Here is a 19,723-nt window from a genome sequence, read left to right as displayed (position 1 = left end):
ACCATATAATGATTTCAAAGTAAGACGTCTGACAAAGAAGAACGTGGCTAATTAAATCCATTTCTGTTTACTCACAGAGATCAACTCATGAATGTTTTTACAGCTGGTGATTGATTTAATTAGTGCTCTTTACTTATTTTCACACGGCAACTCCGCTAACATGCATTTCATAACTATTCTAAATGGGGACTCTATACAGCTGCAATAATCAGCACCTCTAATTATGATGTGTGTGTTGTTGAAGTGTTGTTAGTGTGTTTCTTGAAGTCACGAAGAATGCCCTTTACAATGTGCACAAAAGGTTGCTGACCATTAAAAAAAAAAAAAAAAACAGAATAAGATGTATGGAAACCTTTGACACAGCGGATAGTACAGCAGAGAGTGAGCGTGATTATGATAAATTCATAAGACAACTGGAGACAGTGGTGCAAGGGCAGGTCATTAGTCTCCATAGATTAAGGCTGTCACTTTGATGATGAACACATCTGCTCTGTCCATCTCAGGAGGAGATAGCACCTTTAAAACTCGGCTGTCTCAATCCCATCGAGCACACAGAGCTCATTATCAAACCCGCTTAGTTCACCGACACCGAGGTGTTCCTGTGACCACCGTATTATACAACGGAGCAGGGAGGAAGACACGTAGTGTGATTTACAACAAGCAGTTTCACTGCTATTGGACACAGGCACCACAATGGGCTTCTGATGTGACAAATGAACAGTGTTCTACTTCCTATGGTAACTACAATCATGAAATATAATGGTCTCATGCAGTTTCTTCTGCATAACAAAGTCACAGCTGCCCGTCACTTTTCAGAAACCAGGGTAAACTGTGAAGAGAAGGGCTTGACGTGTGCAGGCACACTCTGTGGGCAACACTGAACCCTGTTTTAATCACAGACTGTTCATTTCTTTCTTTTATTTATTGTATTGTGCTTTTGTTTTTGCCAGTATGGACCTGAGGCGAGGAGCTGAGGCCAGAGCTCATGGAACTGAGGGAAAATTAACCTGTAAGTAGAAAATTTCCATCTTAATGTTGATTTTAAACTCTGATAATCCTCTTTGCAAGTGTATTGTTCTGCATTTATTTTTGGATTAATAAAGAAAGAAGAATACAGAATATCAACACTGTATTCTCTGTACTTTAGGGTGTCTTATTATTACCATAAATCACAGCTGTAATATATATATGTACAGTCTTGACTGTATGTACTTGGACAGTAAAACTTATTTTGTTCTTCAGTACATTCATGGATAATGCATTAAGGACCAAGCCTCAACTTTGAGTAGGTTTATGTCAGTATACAAAGAAATGTGTGGGAGATACATCCCTTTTAACACATAGTGCTCAAGTTGAAAGGGTTTATATGTAATTGGACACTTGACTACAAAATTCTTAAACGGATCTGTGTCATTTCAACATCAGTTCATGCACAAAAAAGCTCAATCGTAGCTCAGAGTTGACTGAGAGTTACCATTTAGATTGAGCTCGAGTCCTCTGTCAATATGAGGAATAAAGATGTGACTCGTATAATAATAATAGCTGGTTTGCAAAAAATCGAAAGTTGGGTACATTATAAAAAGATGTGCACAGAAACACTAGTAAACTGCACACAGCCTGAGGTCTTATGGATGAAAGAAAATCATTAACATGGTGATCAAAAACGTCTTTGTGAGATGATCAGTGATCAAGGATTTCATGACCAGAACCTCAGAGGATTCACCACATAAACTTTAAAAAGAGAAAGGCCAGGCTGCAGGAACATGCAAAAAAACCAGCTCATAACCCAAAGACAAACATGGTGGTGCTTCTGTTGTGGCCTGAACTTCTGTTTGGCTGCTGATAGAACTGGTACACTGGCATTTATTGATGATTTCACTGCTGAGTGAAGCAGCAGGCTGAATACAGAGGTCAGCACTCACTGTGCTCAGAATGCTGTTTGACTAAACCCAGGCTGAAAATGGCTTCTGTTTAGCCACTTTACCATAAAAGTCTAATTGATGTAGAGCTGCTGAGGTGGTCGTCCTTCTGCCAGGTTCTCCCATCTCTGCAGAAGACTTCTGAACCTCTGTTAGAGTGACTGTTGGGTTCACGGTCACTTCTCTGACCGAGGCTCTTCTTGCCCAGTTAATCGGCTGAATGACCAACTCTAGGAAGAGTCTATTTCACAGTTATTGTTCCACTATGCTCCTGAACACTCAGAGCTTTAGAGCTGGTTGGTTTCATACCCTTGAGCTGATCAAAATCATTAGTACCCTTCCACTTTAAAAAGAAAAAAAAATCTGTTTCCCTGAAATAAGCTGAAACTGACAAAAATAGGTCTTCCTCTGTCTATTCCATATTTAACAGAACAGACATGTAGTACTTACAAAGATCTTTTTTCAAAGATCTTTGTAAAATAAAACAAGACTATTTTTGCAGTTTCTTTTCTTTGCAGTCACTTTATGCTATGGCCAACAGAAGGTATGAAGACATGCATGACAAAAGAGCTTTTAATTTCACTAACTTTCAGTAAGTCAGTTTTGCTGTTCACACCTCTGCTGCATCAAGCCTCTGAACATAAGAGAAGACGAGGTGAAACTTGGCTGCATTACACCGTAGCAGAGAACCAGCAGTTGAAATCACATTTTGGTGCAATGATGCTAATAATTAAGTCATGGAATTAAGTCATTTACATGCAAAGCAACCCCTGATTAGCATTTGACAAAGAATCCCCAACTAGAAATGTGTAAATGTTGCATTCACAGCCAACTGGAGGCTATAGTTTAGACATTTTCAGACCAAAAGAAAAAACAGAATAAGTAGAATTTTGTCTGTGTCTTTGTAACCACAACAGCTGACCCACTTGTGATCTTTTAAAGTGCCTCCCTCCTTTACATATGGTGGCTAACAAATACCCTCTCTATGCTGCAGTGTTAATGAGTTTTTCAGGATTGTGTGCACAGCTTGTTTCTATTTTTAGATCCAGACCTTAGAGGACACAGTCCCTTATCTCTGCTGCATGGCTGGATCACATATCGATGAGATTAACACAAAGGACAAAAAGAGTTACTGATAGGCTTGATAGGCTTTGAGAATAGTGATTATTTTGTATAATATGTTACAACAACTACAGATGCAGTGAATAAAGTAGTAAATCTAATCACTAAATATTCTGTTTCCAGAATACTGGAATGCGGTGGGTACGCCATGGATACAAGAAGATACGCAGACTATTCGTTCCACGGGGAAAACAGCAGTCTCCTGTGTAAAGGTACTGTGATTTGTCGACCCATCTATCCACCCCAACCGCCCCCTAATTTGAACTTTATCCACTGACTTGCCTGAAGAAATAGACCCTAAAACTGTCAACCTTTACCAAACCCCTCAACCTCAATGGACTAGAGCCCCCACCCCCACTGCAAACAAATCCCAATTTAACTGCCTCATGAACCCAAACAAATTATTTTTGAAACCAGTAAATTGTTAGCATGAGGCTGCACCAAAGCAGGCTGTACTGTTTGTAGTACTATTAATCCAACTACTGTCTCTGTAAATACAGCTAAACTCTGAGCTTATTTACCCAGACTGAAAAATGTACAACTCGTACCGGAGGAAAACTTCCAAAAACCTGAAACAGATGTAAAATACTTCTTCACCAGGCGGAATATTCACTCTCATTATCTGTCCTGTGAAAATGAGTTCATCAGAGTTAGCATGAGGACAATGGGCAGATCTAAATTAGGGCCTGACAGAAAGCTATTATTAACCACAAATGGTAGATGACCAGCATAAAAACGTACAGCAAAGGATCCTTCTACATCCATCTATGGTCTTAAATTTGGACATGAAGACGAGGTTATTATTCTATGACCGAGACAGTTTCTGAATTTGTGGAGGAGCAACAGACAATATGCCGATGTTTCATAGTAATACTCGTTACTTTATGAAACACATCAAAATGTTGATTTACTGCAACATTTTTTGCTACAATAACAGGTTGACTCTAAGGTTGGAAATGCTGGTCTGCAGTTAATGCATTATCATAAGCTATAGGAGCACCATTATTACTAGTTTTGTATTGTACATTTTAAATTTGGTAATTGGAGTTGGCTCCTCTTTAAAATCAACATACGATCCATTGCAGTGTAGAGAGGCTACAGAGGGGAAAACCGTTCTATTGGCAGAATCTGCTCACAACAATGGAAATGCTGAAATCGTGAAAATGCAAAGTGTCGTTGATTGTTCTGATCATTGTGACTGAGCGCATTGCCCCTACACGCACAAACAAGCCTCCTCTCCATCCTCAGCTCTCTGTACACACCATGTGTGTAGCACACACAGTGGGCAACAATACCAACCTCTGTGTTTTGTGATATTGCCATTTTAGAGACATGATAGGATGTCAGCTAGGCCTCCATTAACAGGAGAATAACAACCTAGTTATCAGTGAGCTATGAACAGGTAGTAAAAGTAATCAAAATCATTAATGATCTGTTATCTGTTATCATCATAACACTGGGTATCAGTATGGTGTCTGTGTGTGACACATGTTATGCAGTTAAGTGTATTAGTTGATCCATCATCACAGTGTTCACCTGAGGCTTTAATCTGGAGGTGACGAGTGATGCTGCTGTCACAGGGACAATGAGGATTACAAAGTCACGGTGTGCTTTGGGATTAGAGATTTAATCAGATCCACTGAAAAATAGGACGTCAACATACAAGTGGGAGTGAGTAAAAATCGAATTTGTCTGTCCATGTAATTTATGTAATTTATTTGTTTTGTGAGTAACAGCCCTGAGTACGGTCTGTGGGTATTCCATTCAGAAAAAAGGCCTATACTGTGATAATCTGTGTGATTGTTTAGATTAGATGGCCTGATTTTAGAAACAAATAAAGCCAGTTAATAGAAGTGTAAATTAACGGTTATGATTCTGTATTCAGGTCACTGATATCCACATCAGCATCTCCCAGGATGGAGAGCTGTGTGTCTTCTTTTGCTTGGTGAAATTATAAAAAGGGAGAGAAAAAAATGACAACCTTGTCATAATGTTGGCTGTTGTGTTGGATTGCTTTGAACAGGTGTTATTGTATTCATCGGATGTGTCCTCTGCCATTGTGCAAGCTTCTGTTGACTGAACCCAAGAAAAAAAAAAGTACCATTTCTCTCACTGCAAATCATTCAATACTCTCTAAGGACTCCCTCTAAGGGATCGGCACTTTTATGAGCTTAAATGATTAGCAAGTAATTTCCCTTATTAGCAAGTGTTTGCATTTATGAGAAAAAAACAAGACCATTAGGTTTCTCTTTTTCCACTGATGTTACTCATAGTTTTGGCAATCAAGCACCCTTTACAAGCAAATGTACCAGCAAACTGACTCCCTGGCTTTGCTTTTCATTCTGCCTCAGTGCACCTGATTGAAAACATCAAGTGGAACACGTGTGTGTGTGTTTTAATTTGAGAAGCTGCTTGTTGATGAACTCAAAGCAAGCCAAAGAAATCACAGCTTTGAATAGTTTTCTATAAAATTCAGACACAATATGCTGTGTATTTTGGTCCTTCTAATGTTTCTGTAAAGCGTTGTATGGTGCCTCAAATGATGCAGTAGTTGCCAAATGAGGTTGTTGTTGTGAAACCAGTTTGCAGATGGTCATTCAGCTCTGACATACAATTGGCTTTGTTACATTCAGAAACCAGGGATTTTTGCGTTGCATGGTTTGAATGATGAGTTGTGTGAGTCCAAAGACACACAGATTAGGTGGACTGACCACTCTAAATTGTCCATAGATGTGAATGTGAGCGTGAATGTGAGTGTGAATGGTTGTGTCTATATATCAGCCCTGTGATAGATTGGAGACCTGTTCAGGGTGTACTCCGCCTCTCGCCCAATGTCAGCTGGGATTGGCTCCAGCATCCCCTTGTGACCCTTCAGAGGATAAACAGTATGGAAGATGGATGGATGGATGGATATTATTTCATTTATATCCATCACCCATTAATACGCAACTGCTACACCCGGGCAGTACCTGACTCATTCAAGAGCAGAGTTGTTGGCTGACCCATTCAGAGAGAACACTGACACAGCTTTGACCCATGTTGCTTTCACTGTGGTGTTAGAAATCTGTTAACCCCTTAAGCCCCAGGCTATATATAGCTCCACAGCTGTAAGGCTCTATGGATAAGGGAGACGCTTGAGAGAATTTTGAAATAAAGTACAATAGGCTTCACTGTGTCTATCAACAGGCAGGTGTGAGATTTAAAAAAAAAAAACTCCACCAAAAAATGTTACTTTTTCCAAAACAAACTTCTAAATTAGAGAGTGAACAACATCCTTATAACAATGAGTCAGTTGACACTGATGTTATTGAACCTGTTTTAAAAATTCTGAACTAAAATTTCATTTTAGTCAGAGTGGCACTAGGCGGCCTCTCCATTTTAGCCATTTGGAGAGTCACATGTGCCAAAGAGCTTTTTTTTGCCTCCTGACAGGTATTGTAACTGTTTAATCTCTTGATTTCCATTTCTAATGGCTCTCACTAATGAGACATCTCAAACTGAGTATTTTCACTGTACATCATTATGATTAATATGTTCACAAGTGAAAGTGTAAGAAAAAATATGTGGGGCTGTATAGTGACGATTCACATATGTGGATTGTTGTTTCTGTGTGTGTTGCTATTCAGGATAACCACCAGGCAAAACCTGTGATAGAATCTGTAAAAATAAGTGGACTAACAGCTACTGCTGCACCTCCTACATTGCGAGGGTCTGATGCAAAACAGATACTTTAAAAAGTTTTCAGTAAAAACATTCATTAATTGAAAGGGGGAGCTTCAGAGATTGAAACTTGCACCATTCCTTAGAAAAACAGGGGTCAAAGCAGTTTGATTAGTAACAGTTGTGATGCTTCATAGTTTAAAGTTTTAATAGTGTACACGGTTGTTGTAATATGTTCCTGTTTTATTCTCACACACAATAAAACATGTCAGTGTCTTAGTGGACAGCACAGTGGTACAGTGGTTAGCACCTGCACATTACGGCTAATTGGTGACGTTAAATTGTCCATAGGTGTGAATGTGAGCGTGAATGGTTGTTTGTCTCTATATGTCAGCCCTGTGATAGATTGAAGACCTGTTCAGGGTGTACCCCGCCTCTCACCCAGTGTCAGCTAGGATTGGCTCCACCCTCCCCCGTGACCTTTCAGAGGATAAGAGGTAGAGGTATAGATAATGGATGGATGCATGGGTTTCTTAGTTGCTTAGAGCCCAAAGCTGTTTCCATGTTGGTCATGTCTCCATTTTGGTTCATGAACTGTAAACCTCCAGTGTTAGCAACCTCAACTCAAACACCAGTGTCAGAACATAAGCAATCAGAATATTAAGAGCTTCTCACCTGCTTGACATCATATCCCAGAAGAACAAAGTTCAGATCAGGAGAGACTGCAAACGTTGAGGCCTTAAAAGTCGCCTGTGGGAAGAACAAGAAATAGATTTTTTTTTGTTCCTACAACAAGCTATTTTTTAAATTCAGCTTTCTTAAGATAAGAATACATCACAGACACATACATTCATGTGTGTGATATCTGAGGTCAGTTTAAAATGTTATAGGGAGTCAGCCTTAGCAGGGTCAGAATACCTGTGGGTAGCCATCATAAAGATGAGGCATGTTGTGCAAGCAGGCAAACAAACAAACAAACAAAATGACATCATTTTATCTACAAGGGATTATTGTAATAATTAATAATATTACTCACAATGAAACATGACAAAGTTTTATGCAGTGGTCTACTTACAAATGTAGTGCTTTTCAGCAGGACTTGTGTTTCATTGTTTTGTGTGGAGAATTTCTGAACATCTCCATCCCAGTTCCGGAAGATGATTTCTTCCCCTAGGACAGAAACATGCAAATTTTCAAAGGAGTTCAATAATTAAATCAGCTTACTTTGTGACAGATATGTCTATGAACAAAGAAACACTTGATTAGACAGCTTTTTAAATGTAAGAGTCCATTATTAGATGATCATTATTTATTTGTTTATTTTTTCCTCTTACCAAACCAACCTGTTAAATTGGGATTTGTTTGATTTATCTTGAGGTCAATGTAAAGCCGTCTCTAAACATGATAAACAGTCTGGACTTCTGTTATCTTTAAGATGTGCTCAGCAGTGTTGCCATGGCAACTTCGGCTACATGGATTTGTGGTTGTGTATGTTGTGTTCAGAGTTTGCATCCTTTACTCTTAATTTAATTTGCAGTCAAATAAGCTGTGTCTGAGGTGTAGGTAAGGTTGGGCAACTAAAACACTTGGCTAAAGTTCAGGAAAGAACATGATGCAGTGACACTTGTCAATCTGTAATGGAAGGAAAAGGTCTATCACTGCCATAAAAGTCAGTGTGCGATACACCAACACACATATTTTCGGCATAGCTGTGTATGAAGGGAAACATGGCTTTCTCCATTGGCACCAAAAGTTTGGATGGAAACTGTGTGCTCGTCTTAGGGATACTGAGTATCGTTAGTTCCTCCACAAGAGGAAGCTTCAAACAGTTTCTGAAGCTGATCATGTGTAGACAGCACAAGTCTAAGATTCTTGAGAAGGGTTAAAAAGGTCCAACATTAAACTGCCTCAGAGGAGACAAAATGACAAGGGAGAAGAAAACAACAACAACAACAAAGACTCATGCAGGAGAATCTGTCAAAGAAAACTTGGCACAATGAGATTAAGTTTCAACTCTTAACAGCAGAAACAAAGACAGGAGTGTCTGCAATTACTCCAATCTAATCCCACACCAACCCTACAGTCCTGGGAGGCCTGACTGCCATTAACACATTTGACAGGTCTGAATCATTTTTGAGGTCCCTGTCTCATCTAAATGTCAATGACTAAGCTCTGTAGCATCAATCTCAGACAAGAAGGCTATAGACTAGCAAACGCTCGGAACACTTTTAAATATAATGACAGGAAAACAAATATTGAAAGACAGATGGATTGCTTGTATTCAGCAGGCAAAGAAATCCTCCAGAGGATTTTTGCCATTTAGAAAAGTTTACCCACAGTAAAACAAGCGAAAAAATACTGTACATGTATCAAATCAACAGTTATATAAAACATTTTACAGCAAATGTAATTGGAAAATTGGGCTGCTTTTCTCCTGAGTTGCCAACAGTCCCATCAGAAAATGCTCTGAGGATAAAGGTGACACTTAATCTTAGCTGTGATTAAAAGTGTCTGAGCTGTCTGATTTGCCAGGGTTTTGTTAGGACAATAACAAAAGGAAATCCCCTATAATGCTGCTGTCGACACTGTAACCCAACTGATGAATTACACACGTCTTAATACTGTGGTGTGAAGAAAATAGCCAAGTTTGACAACGTAGTATCAATAAAAGCACCAGACGTGTGTTTCATTGTTGACTGACACTGTTGTTTCAGGATGCACACTGAATTTGGAGAGTATGGCAGTAAATGAGTGGGTGTTTTACCCCGATGTAGCACTTCACAACATGTTTATCTTAGTTTGAGTTTGTTGAGAACAAATCTTCAAGGGAACACCTGTGTTACAAACAGGTGTTTGAGGCAAACAGAAAGACGCTGCTGAGCTGCATTGTGGGAACTGTTAGATCCAGTGTTGGAGCTTGGCCAACATTAGGGACTAAAAGTCAGAATGTCTGCTGCTTCCGTTTTGTCTGTTTTGTCCGTTTTTTTTTTTTTATCTGTCTCTTGTAAGTCAAAACATCTAAGGGGTCTGATTGGTCTATTATGCCTGTTGGCTACACAGTAATTGTTGCTATTCCAAAAGCAAAGAGTATATGGGTAATCATAATAAAACACAGAAAGCTGCATTACCATTACTTGATGTTTATTTATTTATTTATTTTTGGGTAAGTCGGGGGGTATGAAATAAGCTTAAAACATTCACATATTATGAGAAACACAAAAGCAAAGCTACAAATAAGTCACTAATGTGTTCAAATTTGCCTGTTTACACATAAAAAAAGGATACAAACATTAATATTAGAGTTGTTGTTGTAGTGTTTTGTGCCACTTGACGTCCACTAGATGTAAGTCCAGTATTCACTTTCCCTTCAGATCTGTTTTGGTCCTGAGGGAAATGTCTGCCTCTTTAGTTGCTAAACACTCAATTACGTTCAGTAGCTGTTTGCTAACTGTGTCGGCCTGTCATTTGGTGCTGAGCAGGTAGTGCACAGAGGGTTTATTCCAGCTTTTTTCTGGAACAATGCTGATGAGAGCTCTCTCAGAAAACCAAGACAATGATCCAAAATAGAGTAAAACACTCAGTGGATGTGAGGGGAACTGCAGAGTTGGGGTTCATTACTCTAAGTGACACCTTTCACATATCACATGATGTTAACATGGACTACACTGGTTGGCACAGCTGTGCAATGTGGATAAAAAAAAGTTTGACTTGTTGCACTTTTATGATCCAAATGTGTGAGAGTCTCGTCTGTTTGGATCATAAAGATGCAACAAGTCAAACTTTTTTTTTCTTTGCTCCAAATACTTAAAAAAAAAACCAAACAAACTTGATATTCTTAGATAGAAGTGTTTTCATGTTCTTGAAATATAAAAACACTTCTATCTAAGAATATCAATTTATTTTTTTAAAGAAAAAAGATTTACGCATGGATTTACCCAGATTTATGTTATATTTTCAACTTTTATGCTATGTTTTCTCATCATCCTATATATGATTTTATACCATTATTGTTACCTATATTACTGATGCTTTTGGGACTCAGTGTGAAGCAGCTGTCATAGGACTGACAGTAATACATAATGGCACTGTGGTGCAGGTAGAGGGCTGAGGTGTGTTAGTGTGCGTTGATGTAGCAGGTGTTCAAATGCATTTTACGAGCCTTCATTAAGTCAGGTGTCTGCGTGGCTCATAAATACACAAAGATTGACTAATTAAGTAGGCAGTTATTTCTCATATTAGGTCTAATTTTATTTTAAGTTGGAATTTTGTCAAAATGTGCTTGAGAAAAAAAAAAAACCAGTATGTTGTTTGGCCAAATGTGAGTCTTTATTAGCAGTGATCAAAAAATAAATTCCACAATTTCACAAGTTCTTTGTGGGATTGAGAACAACAACTTTTTAATTGTACAAATTAATATAAATCTGCCAATAGTGACTATTCTTGAAACAAGTGATCATTTTGAAACAAGGCTGTCTACACAGAGTAAGTATCATTTGTCACTTGTGTCATGCTCCATTAGTCTGTCACTGAGATGTGGCTTAGTGCCTCAGAGAAGCTTCATGCATGAGCATGAAGAATTGTGAACAGGAATTATGGTGCTCTAGTCAGGTTGTGCTCCTCGCTGGGTTTACTTAGGTTTACACAATTTCAAGGGCCAGTACACTGATTCTTTAGATCTTTAAGCCGCACTAATCTGTATGTTTATATTTACAGTGAAGCAAGTTACTATGAATAATATGAAAGGGGTCATTTGCAGAGACAAACCCACAGAGAGTTTTCACCTATCTCTGCTCCCATCAGCTTTGATTCCACACAGAGCACGAAGCTTAGTTCAGCCTGAATTCTGCTCTGACAAACCCACTGTATAATTCAACTCAATTGAGTTCAGTTCTTTTTATATTATGCCATCAAGATACTTTACAGAGTAAGGTGAAGCCCTTATAATGTTATAGACAAAAACCCAACAGTTCCCGCCATGTGCAGCACTTGGCGACTGTGGAGAGAAAAAAAAATCCCTTTTAACAGGAAGAAACCTCTAACAGAACCAGGTCGGGGGCGGCTGTCTGACTCAACAGGTTGGGCTGAAAGGAGAGAAATGGGGGGAGAGAAGAGAGAGAGAGAGAGCAGGAGACCTGTTTATGTATGAGGCAAAGGACATATCCCGGTCAAAAATGACCACAAGGTCCCTCACAGAACTGGAGGCCAAGGTATGATTAGATAATGTTTCTCTAAGGTGTTAAGGGGCAAGCACAATAATTGCACTTTTGTCTAAATTTAGCAGAGCTTAAGGCTGTTGCTGTTAGCATCTGCACAGAGAAGTAGCTCAGATGAAGATTCTGAGTAAGGGACAGGTGGATGATAAACAGTGACAGGTAGATCTGGTGTTTGCATTTTGCAACTGTGCCTCCTGGTCTCAACTCTGGGCTGTTATGGTTTTGGTCAGATTTCTAGATATGAGAGCTTTGCCATCCCACATGGGATGTATGCTATCTCTCCTAATCAGAGCAGGTCTTCCCCTGATAGTCCACCAATTATCTACAAAGCCCCTCATCATGAGCTGGACACCACTGTGAAACCAGCAGTTGAATGATGACATGCGGCTATACATCACTGGTGTCTGGGTGTACATTCTGCATATGTACACCCAGACTTAACATTAATTTTAGTGACCTCTGATTGGCTTAATCCATTGTCGTTCCCGCCGACATGAATGACAGCTCTACTCTATTTACATTTATCCTTAGCCAGCGGTTTTAAATAGGATTCCAAGTTCCCCAGGAACACATTAACATATGGTCACCAGTGTTGCTAACTTCACATTTCTCATAGAAGAAGATAAGGTAGAGCTGCTACTAATCAGAGTTGGTTCTTATTTGAGGACTTTTGATGCTGGGCACATGAGACAGGTGGAACAGTAGGAGAGGAGACTTTCAGACATGGAAAACTGAGCATGACAGAGAGGAGCCCAACCACAGCAGATCTGTCAGGAAGAAGGAAGGCTCAGACAGCTTGACAGCAACAATACTACATAACAGCCAGACTTTAACTGTTCACCAGAGCTCCAAAAAAAGACGACTGTTCCATTACGAAAAGTGATATTTGATGTGTTATTTATGGTGTCTGCAGGAAAATAGGATCTTGGATGAGCTTCTTAAGAAAAACAAAGAAAACTGTTAGATGCTGACAGAAATATTTCTTCCAGCATCCCATGAGGCTTCATTTCTGTCATCTGTCATCTTTTAGGTAGAAACAAAATCTTATTTTGGACTAAAACTTGTCACGTTTTAATCTTTATCCAAACTCAACCAGGTTCCATATGGCCTCAATTCTGCGACATTCTGGGTTTACCAGTTAGATTCATTGTTTGGTTGGTTCGGTCAGTTGACTGGTTGGTTCACCACTCTGGCCCAGACTGAAATATCTCAACAGCTGTTTGGTTGATTTCTATTTTGTACAGACGTTCATGGTCCCCTGAGGATAAAGCCTATTGATTTTGTTTTTTCATTTATCCAATGAAATATCTCAACATCTTCATGGACGGTCCCAAAATTTGGCACAGGCATTCATGGTCTTCAGACAGTTAATTTAAATGATTTTGCTGATGCAGAAATATTGCGTGACTGTGGATCAGGTGGTAGAGTGGGTTATCTGCTAATTTCTGGGTTGGCTGTTCCCCAGCTCCTCCTGTCCACGTTTTGAAGTGTCTTTGGGAAAGACACTGAACCTGATGTGCAGGCTAGCACTTTGCATGGCAACTCAGTTGTGTTGTGTGTGTTAGTGCCAAGCCACTAAAGAAGGGCAGTCTATTTTACATTTGTCTAATTTGGTGAAGTGGCTCAACAAGTCTTGGATCTTTGGTGCAGACTATCGTGTTCCTCATTGACCTGTAATAATTTCAGTGATCATCAGCTGTACTTTGTGTTTAGAGTTAATTGGCAAATGTTAGCATGCTGAAATGCAAGCTGGCGAACTTGGTTAATGTCATACCTGTTAAACATCAGGTTGTTCAAAGTGTGAGCGTGTTTGCAAGCTGATGTTAGCTGATGTTTGGCTCAAAGCACAGTTAACCTTAAGTACAGTCTCACAGGGCGTCTAAAGCAAACGTATTCACTTTGAAGCAGGAACAACTAACTGATGAAAATATAACATCAGGTTAAGTTGCAGGACAAGATGGGTTCTTCTGGAGGTACAGACTCAGCCACAGGCTCACTTTAAAGTCTTAAACTGTCCAGAGTGCTTGAAATTCTGCTCTGGTCCTTTAGATCTTACAGAACTTATTGCATTTTCAAAGGGCTTAAAGTCTGATGAAGTGTATCCACAACAACAACAAACTTACTTCAGCTTGTCAGTGTTCCTTTGATTCTTTTAAGTCTTTGCTGTATTCTCTACAGTTGTTCGTTTGTGGAAGATTTTCAGGGTAAACTCTATTCTTTCTTGATTTTGAGAGCTTTTCATGTTCATGTGATCATAGCTTTTGTAAGAGCAAAAGATGGGCTGGGTTTGTATGTTTAGACACCATTGCATTCATGAGGAACCTTCAGAACAGTTTCTGTGATTTCACATGAATTCATCATTCTGCCTGAGTTCAGTGATCTTTTTTAGGGAATATCTAAACAAGCCTTAGAAAGGGAAAAAAAAGTATTTTTGGGTGGGTGAAATATGTCACACTGAAGCCTGGAAATAAATCCTATCTGTTATTTGTACTGTGGACTTCGAAAATGCTCTATTAATCCATATGTTATAGTCATTCATATGCATCTTCTTCTTCTGTTAATTTATAACTCTTATTTATATTACCTTTTAACACAGTCAGTGAGATAATTTTCTATTCGTCTATATTACAGGCTGATAAACAGATAGGTTGCGCAGTTGTCTTATATCACATCAACCAGGATATAAAAAGGAGACTGAGAAACTTAGCAACCACACTTCAATTTGAAGACGTCTAAAGCTTTAACAAAAGTTTATTGTAGTCATTAGTAAAAAAAATGACATGCTTTTTCCATTTAATGAAAAGGAAAACAAAAATATTCACCTTTTCAATCCTGAAGTGTTAACTTTACTATACCTTAACCACAGTTTCATTTGCTGTGACCACATCGTCTGTCAAGTTCAGATATAGAAGTAAAAATGTGCTGATGAAATGTAATATGGGGTTTTTCAGGACAGTCCAGCCTAAAACACATTTCAGTGCATACTTTGTGCATGTGATGTACAACATTTCATATAATTTCAAAATGATTTGCAGTGTTTGGCTGTTTGAAGTCAGGTTTTTGACATACATTCATACATACATACCACTAATCCACTTTGCAACAGGGTCATGTATTTGGAAGTCTCTATGAAAGAGGTCATCAAGTGTCAGCTGTGAACCAAAGGTTTTACCAGCATCATCTACAGGAAGAAAGAAAAAAAAAATTTAATATAACAACAACCAATCAGATGTCAAAGCTTAAAATTCAGCTACAAATAATTAAGACACATCAAAGGGTAAAAGAAAATCATTAGATCATTAATCAAATTTTCAGTACACATACACTCATTGGCCACTTTATTGGGTACACCTGTTCAGCTGCATGGTAATGCAAATTTAAGCTAATCACATGCCAGCAACTCTGCATTCAGGTTTGTACATATGGCCAAGACAACCTGCTGAAGTTCAAACTGAGCATCAGGATGGGGGATGGAAGGGGATTTAAGTGACTTTGAATGTGGTCGTTGGTTCCAGGGGGCTGGTCTGAAACTGCTGATCTACTGGGATTTTCCCACACAACCATCTCTAGGGTTTACAGAGGATGGTCAGAAAAAGAGAAAATATCCAATGACTAGCAGTTATCTGGATGAAAATGCCTTGTTGATGCCAGAGGTCAGAGGAGAATGGACCAGATTGCTTACAAAGACACAGAGGATGTGGTAATATTACGTAAAGATAAAGGATAAGTTGTTCAAATGCACCAGTAAAAAGCTGCTTTTCAGTAAATAAGTGGAAAACTGGGAGTTCTAATGAAAGATAATTCAGGCAGTAAATCCCTTCCAGATGTTGCCTTACACACCCCCTTCTCCATTTTTTACAACATCCTCCTCATAATTTTCTAAGTGAACAATTATAATATGGCTTCGTTCACCTCAGACAGTTTCTGTGATTGCATGCTGTGTACAGTACTTTCAGTGCCGCATTGAATTAATAAAAATGCTTAATAAGGCAGAACAAACGTGACAGTTTGCAGTACACACGCTAACTGTCAAAAACACACATGTAATATAGACAAAACTGACACAGGAATAACAAGAAATTGCTAAAGTAAACTTTTCCATTAATTTTTCATAAACTCTGCTCAGCCTACGAGGTACCGAGGTCTCATTGTCAAGTGTGTGGCTGTTCGTGGCTCACTGGTGGTTCTCTTCATTTGTTTACCGAGATAAATATACCCTCATGTCAGGCAGTGATAAGGAATGTTGTATGTAGTGTATATATGTGTAAAAGGACATCTAGATCTGATAAGGAGGAGTGCAACATGATTGATCCACTTCTCCACTTTGAGAATGGGATCACATGTCTGTGGTGTTACGGTGGAAATCATCTTTAGTATAAAAGGTATCTGAAGGGCATCTTCTTCCATAGAACAGATCTCAGATTATTTTTACTTCAGACCAAACTCCACACACTGTTTACCCTGAATAACTAACTGATTTTTTTGTGTACCACGTTAACTGAATGACAGTTTTGTGTATTTTGTGTATTTTAAATCATGTAGGAAACCACATTATTACTGCTGTCTCTGACAGTATCAGTAGTAGTAGTGAGGAGTTTGCATGTTCTAGCACTGTGTGTGTGGGTGTCCTGTGGGTGCTCAGGTTTCCTTCCATAATCCAAACGTCAGTGTGAAAGGTTATCTGTTTAAACATGTTGGACCTGTGACAGACCTGCCACATGTTCAGGGTGTACCCTGCCTCTTGCCCAGTTATATGGGACCATATGTGTGTGAAAACAGATGGATGGATCAAAGGAGATACACATTTTTCTAAAGTTACAGCACCATGCTTTTAAAATTTATTTGCAGGTGCTGCTGAGGTGAATATTGTGCAGGTTTTTTTTTAAGAGAGCAGTTCCAGGCAGTGTGACACAGAAATACAGTGCTCTCATCATTAACTGGATTTTTCTTTTTTTCTAAATTTCAAGATTTAAGATTTTATCCTACAGATTAGAGAGGATAAGCCACATCACAGTGTTTGGTTCCCATGTGTGGCTATTATTATTGTTGGGAGCAGATACATAGGGAACCTTACCTTTTGAAAGCAGAAATATGGCCAGTCCGATGAATGAGAGCACCGCCGCAATAACCAGCAGAGAGATGCCAATGCCCTTCCAGTTCCTGTCCGGTCCAATAGATCCTAAGTCCTACAAAACAAGCAAAACAAGACATGTAAATAGCAATGACTTGTGTAAATAATCCTCTTAAATAGAAACACACTGAGGGAAAAAAAAACTGTAGTATGTAATTGTCAGTGGAGCACAGAGTGTCTTCCCTCAGTGTGTTAAGCTGCTGAAGCAAGCCTTGAGCAAGACAAAATAGCTACAGCAAGTCTGTGCAGGTGCTGACTGAGCCAGGGTAGAGGTCTGAGGGCACAAAGAGGCCACAGCATCACCCCTCAGGCATCAGTAGAGCAGTGGTGAAAGTACCCACTGTGCTCTGTGAGCATTTGGAGTTTAAGCTGCTAAACCTACAGGTTTGAACAGTTAACAAAGGAAAACACTATTTGAAGTGTGAGTACAATATAATTAAGTATAATTATATAAAAAATACAGTAAAATAATATAATTAAGACCAAAACAAAACAAATCAGAGCTGACTCTTGTTTATTGTTTGAATAAAAACTGAGAAAAAAATGATGTTCTTGTAAAATTGCTCCAGTCTTTTCAAAAACCCTTAACTCTTTCTAATTCAACTCTAGATTTTTTTTAAATCCACTGCTTTCAGTATGAAAGGATTCAATGCCAGTGCTTTTAACACTGAAGGATCTGCTACATCTTTGTCTCCTTGCCATCAAACCACTCAGAGCAGTTTTATCGAACATAATGAGGAGGCGAATAAAATGCTCGAGGTGTAATGTTAGATAAACATTCCTCTTCAGCCCTCTGTGAACTTGGCTGTAGAGCTGAATGTCACATCTTAGCAACTATTAGCAACTATGATTGCTGCAGGAAAAAAAGTCAAGGATAGAAAACAGAAAATATACACTTTGATTTTTAAAATTTATTTCATCATTCATCATCAGACCATAGAGAGATTGTTTCTCAGGCTCAAATAAAGTTACCTTTTTCCCCTCCACTTTCCCTCTCCTTGTCCTGTGGGTATGTTTTCTAATGATCTCAGCTACTAAGAAAGTACAGTCACCAAAATAAGTAAATAAATAAATCTGCAGAACATTGTAACTATAGATTCACTATCTCTTCATTATGAGACACATCTAATAAACTATGAGATTTAATTGTTTTCTAATAATTACATCAATATAATCATAATTATGATTTAACATATGGTTGGAATCCAGGAGATACAGATCTCCTTATCTTGATTTTTTTTTTTTTTTTTTTTTGACGTTAGATAATCTGTCACATTATTACAACAAAAAGACCTTTACATTATCACAATGAATTTGTCAGTCACTCATTTTATTAATAAGTGTTTCATTGAACCTGTTTCCTTAGACTGGTTAGGTCCAAGATAACTTCCTGTCAACTGTTAACAGCAGGGCATAAACTCTGACCTATTAATATAACAAATAATGCTCATGTTTGAATATGAGGACACAAAGAGGCCACAACGTCCCCTTTCAGACATCATTAAAGCTGTGGTGAAAGTACCCTCTGTGCTCTGTGAGCATGTGCAGCTTAAGTTGCAAAACCCACAGGTTTGAACGGTTGACAAAGGGAATTTGAGAAATAGACAGTCGGGACTTCAGGTAGACCAGAACAGACCGGGATTCCTGCACAGTACTGTCATACTGTATTAATGATAACTGCATTGCTGTCATAGTTCTTTTGTAAATCATGATTACTGTTAAAGAACAACTTAACAGCAACTGAAGCAATGCAGTTGCATGACCTCTGGAGGTTTAACTTCTCACCTTGCTGCGGTGATGTACAGGTGTACTCTAGGAGACACTGACATCACTGTTGGGTGTGGTTACAGGTGCAGCAAAGTGCACTTCTCATTAAACTCAACCACACCCATCGGTCAGTGAGTTTATATGGACTTAAGAGGCTGTTATCTTCAACATCTCCTGGAGAATGATGATGTCTTTCTGTGTACAGGTTCACATGTGCACAACAAGAGATGTCTATTTGTCTGCCTGTCCATCTGTCTGTCTCTCTGCCTGTCCATCTCTTTGTCTGCCTGCCTGCCTGTCCATCTGTCTGCCTGTCCGTCTGTCTGTCTGTCTGTCTGCAGACAGATCAGTCTGCACATCAACACACATGCAAGAACAAAGATCAGGATTAGGGGATAAATAGGGAGATTAGGGGAAATTGCTGAAGTGCTTCGTGTCCACACAGACTGACAGTAACCGGTGCGTGAAAATGCCTTTTCTGCTCACTTGGATAACATAGTAAAATAACATGGATAACAAAGTAACCTGGTTACTTAAGTGCATGTAAACACAACAGGTGCCTGGTCGCTGGACACCACCAAATCATCCAACCCCTCTGAACCTCTCATCCTCTGAAATAGATAACATTTGATCTTTCATGTTATCTAACCACAAACCACAACAGTCAGGACTGAGATTGCCTTGTTTGTATGGATGGTGATGCCAAACAGTTTTTCCTTGGAGGAACACAGTGGCAGAGAAAGGAGCATGAGCCTTGAGTGAAGCACCTAACCCCCCCCCCCCCCAGCTGCTCCCAGGGTGCTGTAGCACAGCTGCCCACTGCTCTGAGTGTGTGAGTGCGTGTGTTCACTACTCATGGGTGGGTTAAATGCAGACATCAAATTTCCTGTGTGTGTAAAACACACTTGGAC

At 39.1% G+C, this 19,723-nt stretch overlaps 1 protein-coding gene across 1 annotated transcript in view; it reads right to left on the bottom strand.

The window, feature by feature from the left end:
* LOC121194872 (inactive dipeptidyl peptidase 10-like) overlaps positions 1-19,723 on the bottom strand; it is a 105,396-nt gene that overhangs the window by 30,158 nt on the left and 55,515 nt on the right. Inside the window, exons 2-5 of the mRNA XM_041057995.1 lie at positions 16,989-17,100; positions 15,000-15,095; positions 7,777-7,871; positions 7,377-7,451 (exon numbers count right to left, since the gene is read on the bottom strand). Of these exons, the coding sequence (XP_040913929.1) occupies positions 7,377-7,451; positions 7,777-7,871; positions 15,000-15,095; positions 16,989-17,100 (378 nt within the window). The remainder of the gene's footprint in view (positions 1-7,376; positions 7,452-7,776; positions 7,872-14,999; positions 15,096-16,988; positions 17,101-19,723) is intronic.

The sequence above is a fragment of the Toxotes jaculatrix genome, chromosome 15 (genome assembly GCF_017976425.1).
Source record: "Toxotes jaculatrix isolate fToxJac2 chromosome 15, fToxJac2.pri, whole genome shotgun sequence".
NCBI lineage: Eukaryota > Metazoa > Chordata > Actinopteri > Toxotidae > Toxotes > Toxotes jaculatrix.
Note: the sequence above shows the minus strand (reverse complement) of the source record. Positions and strands in the feature narration are given on the sequence as shown.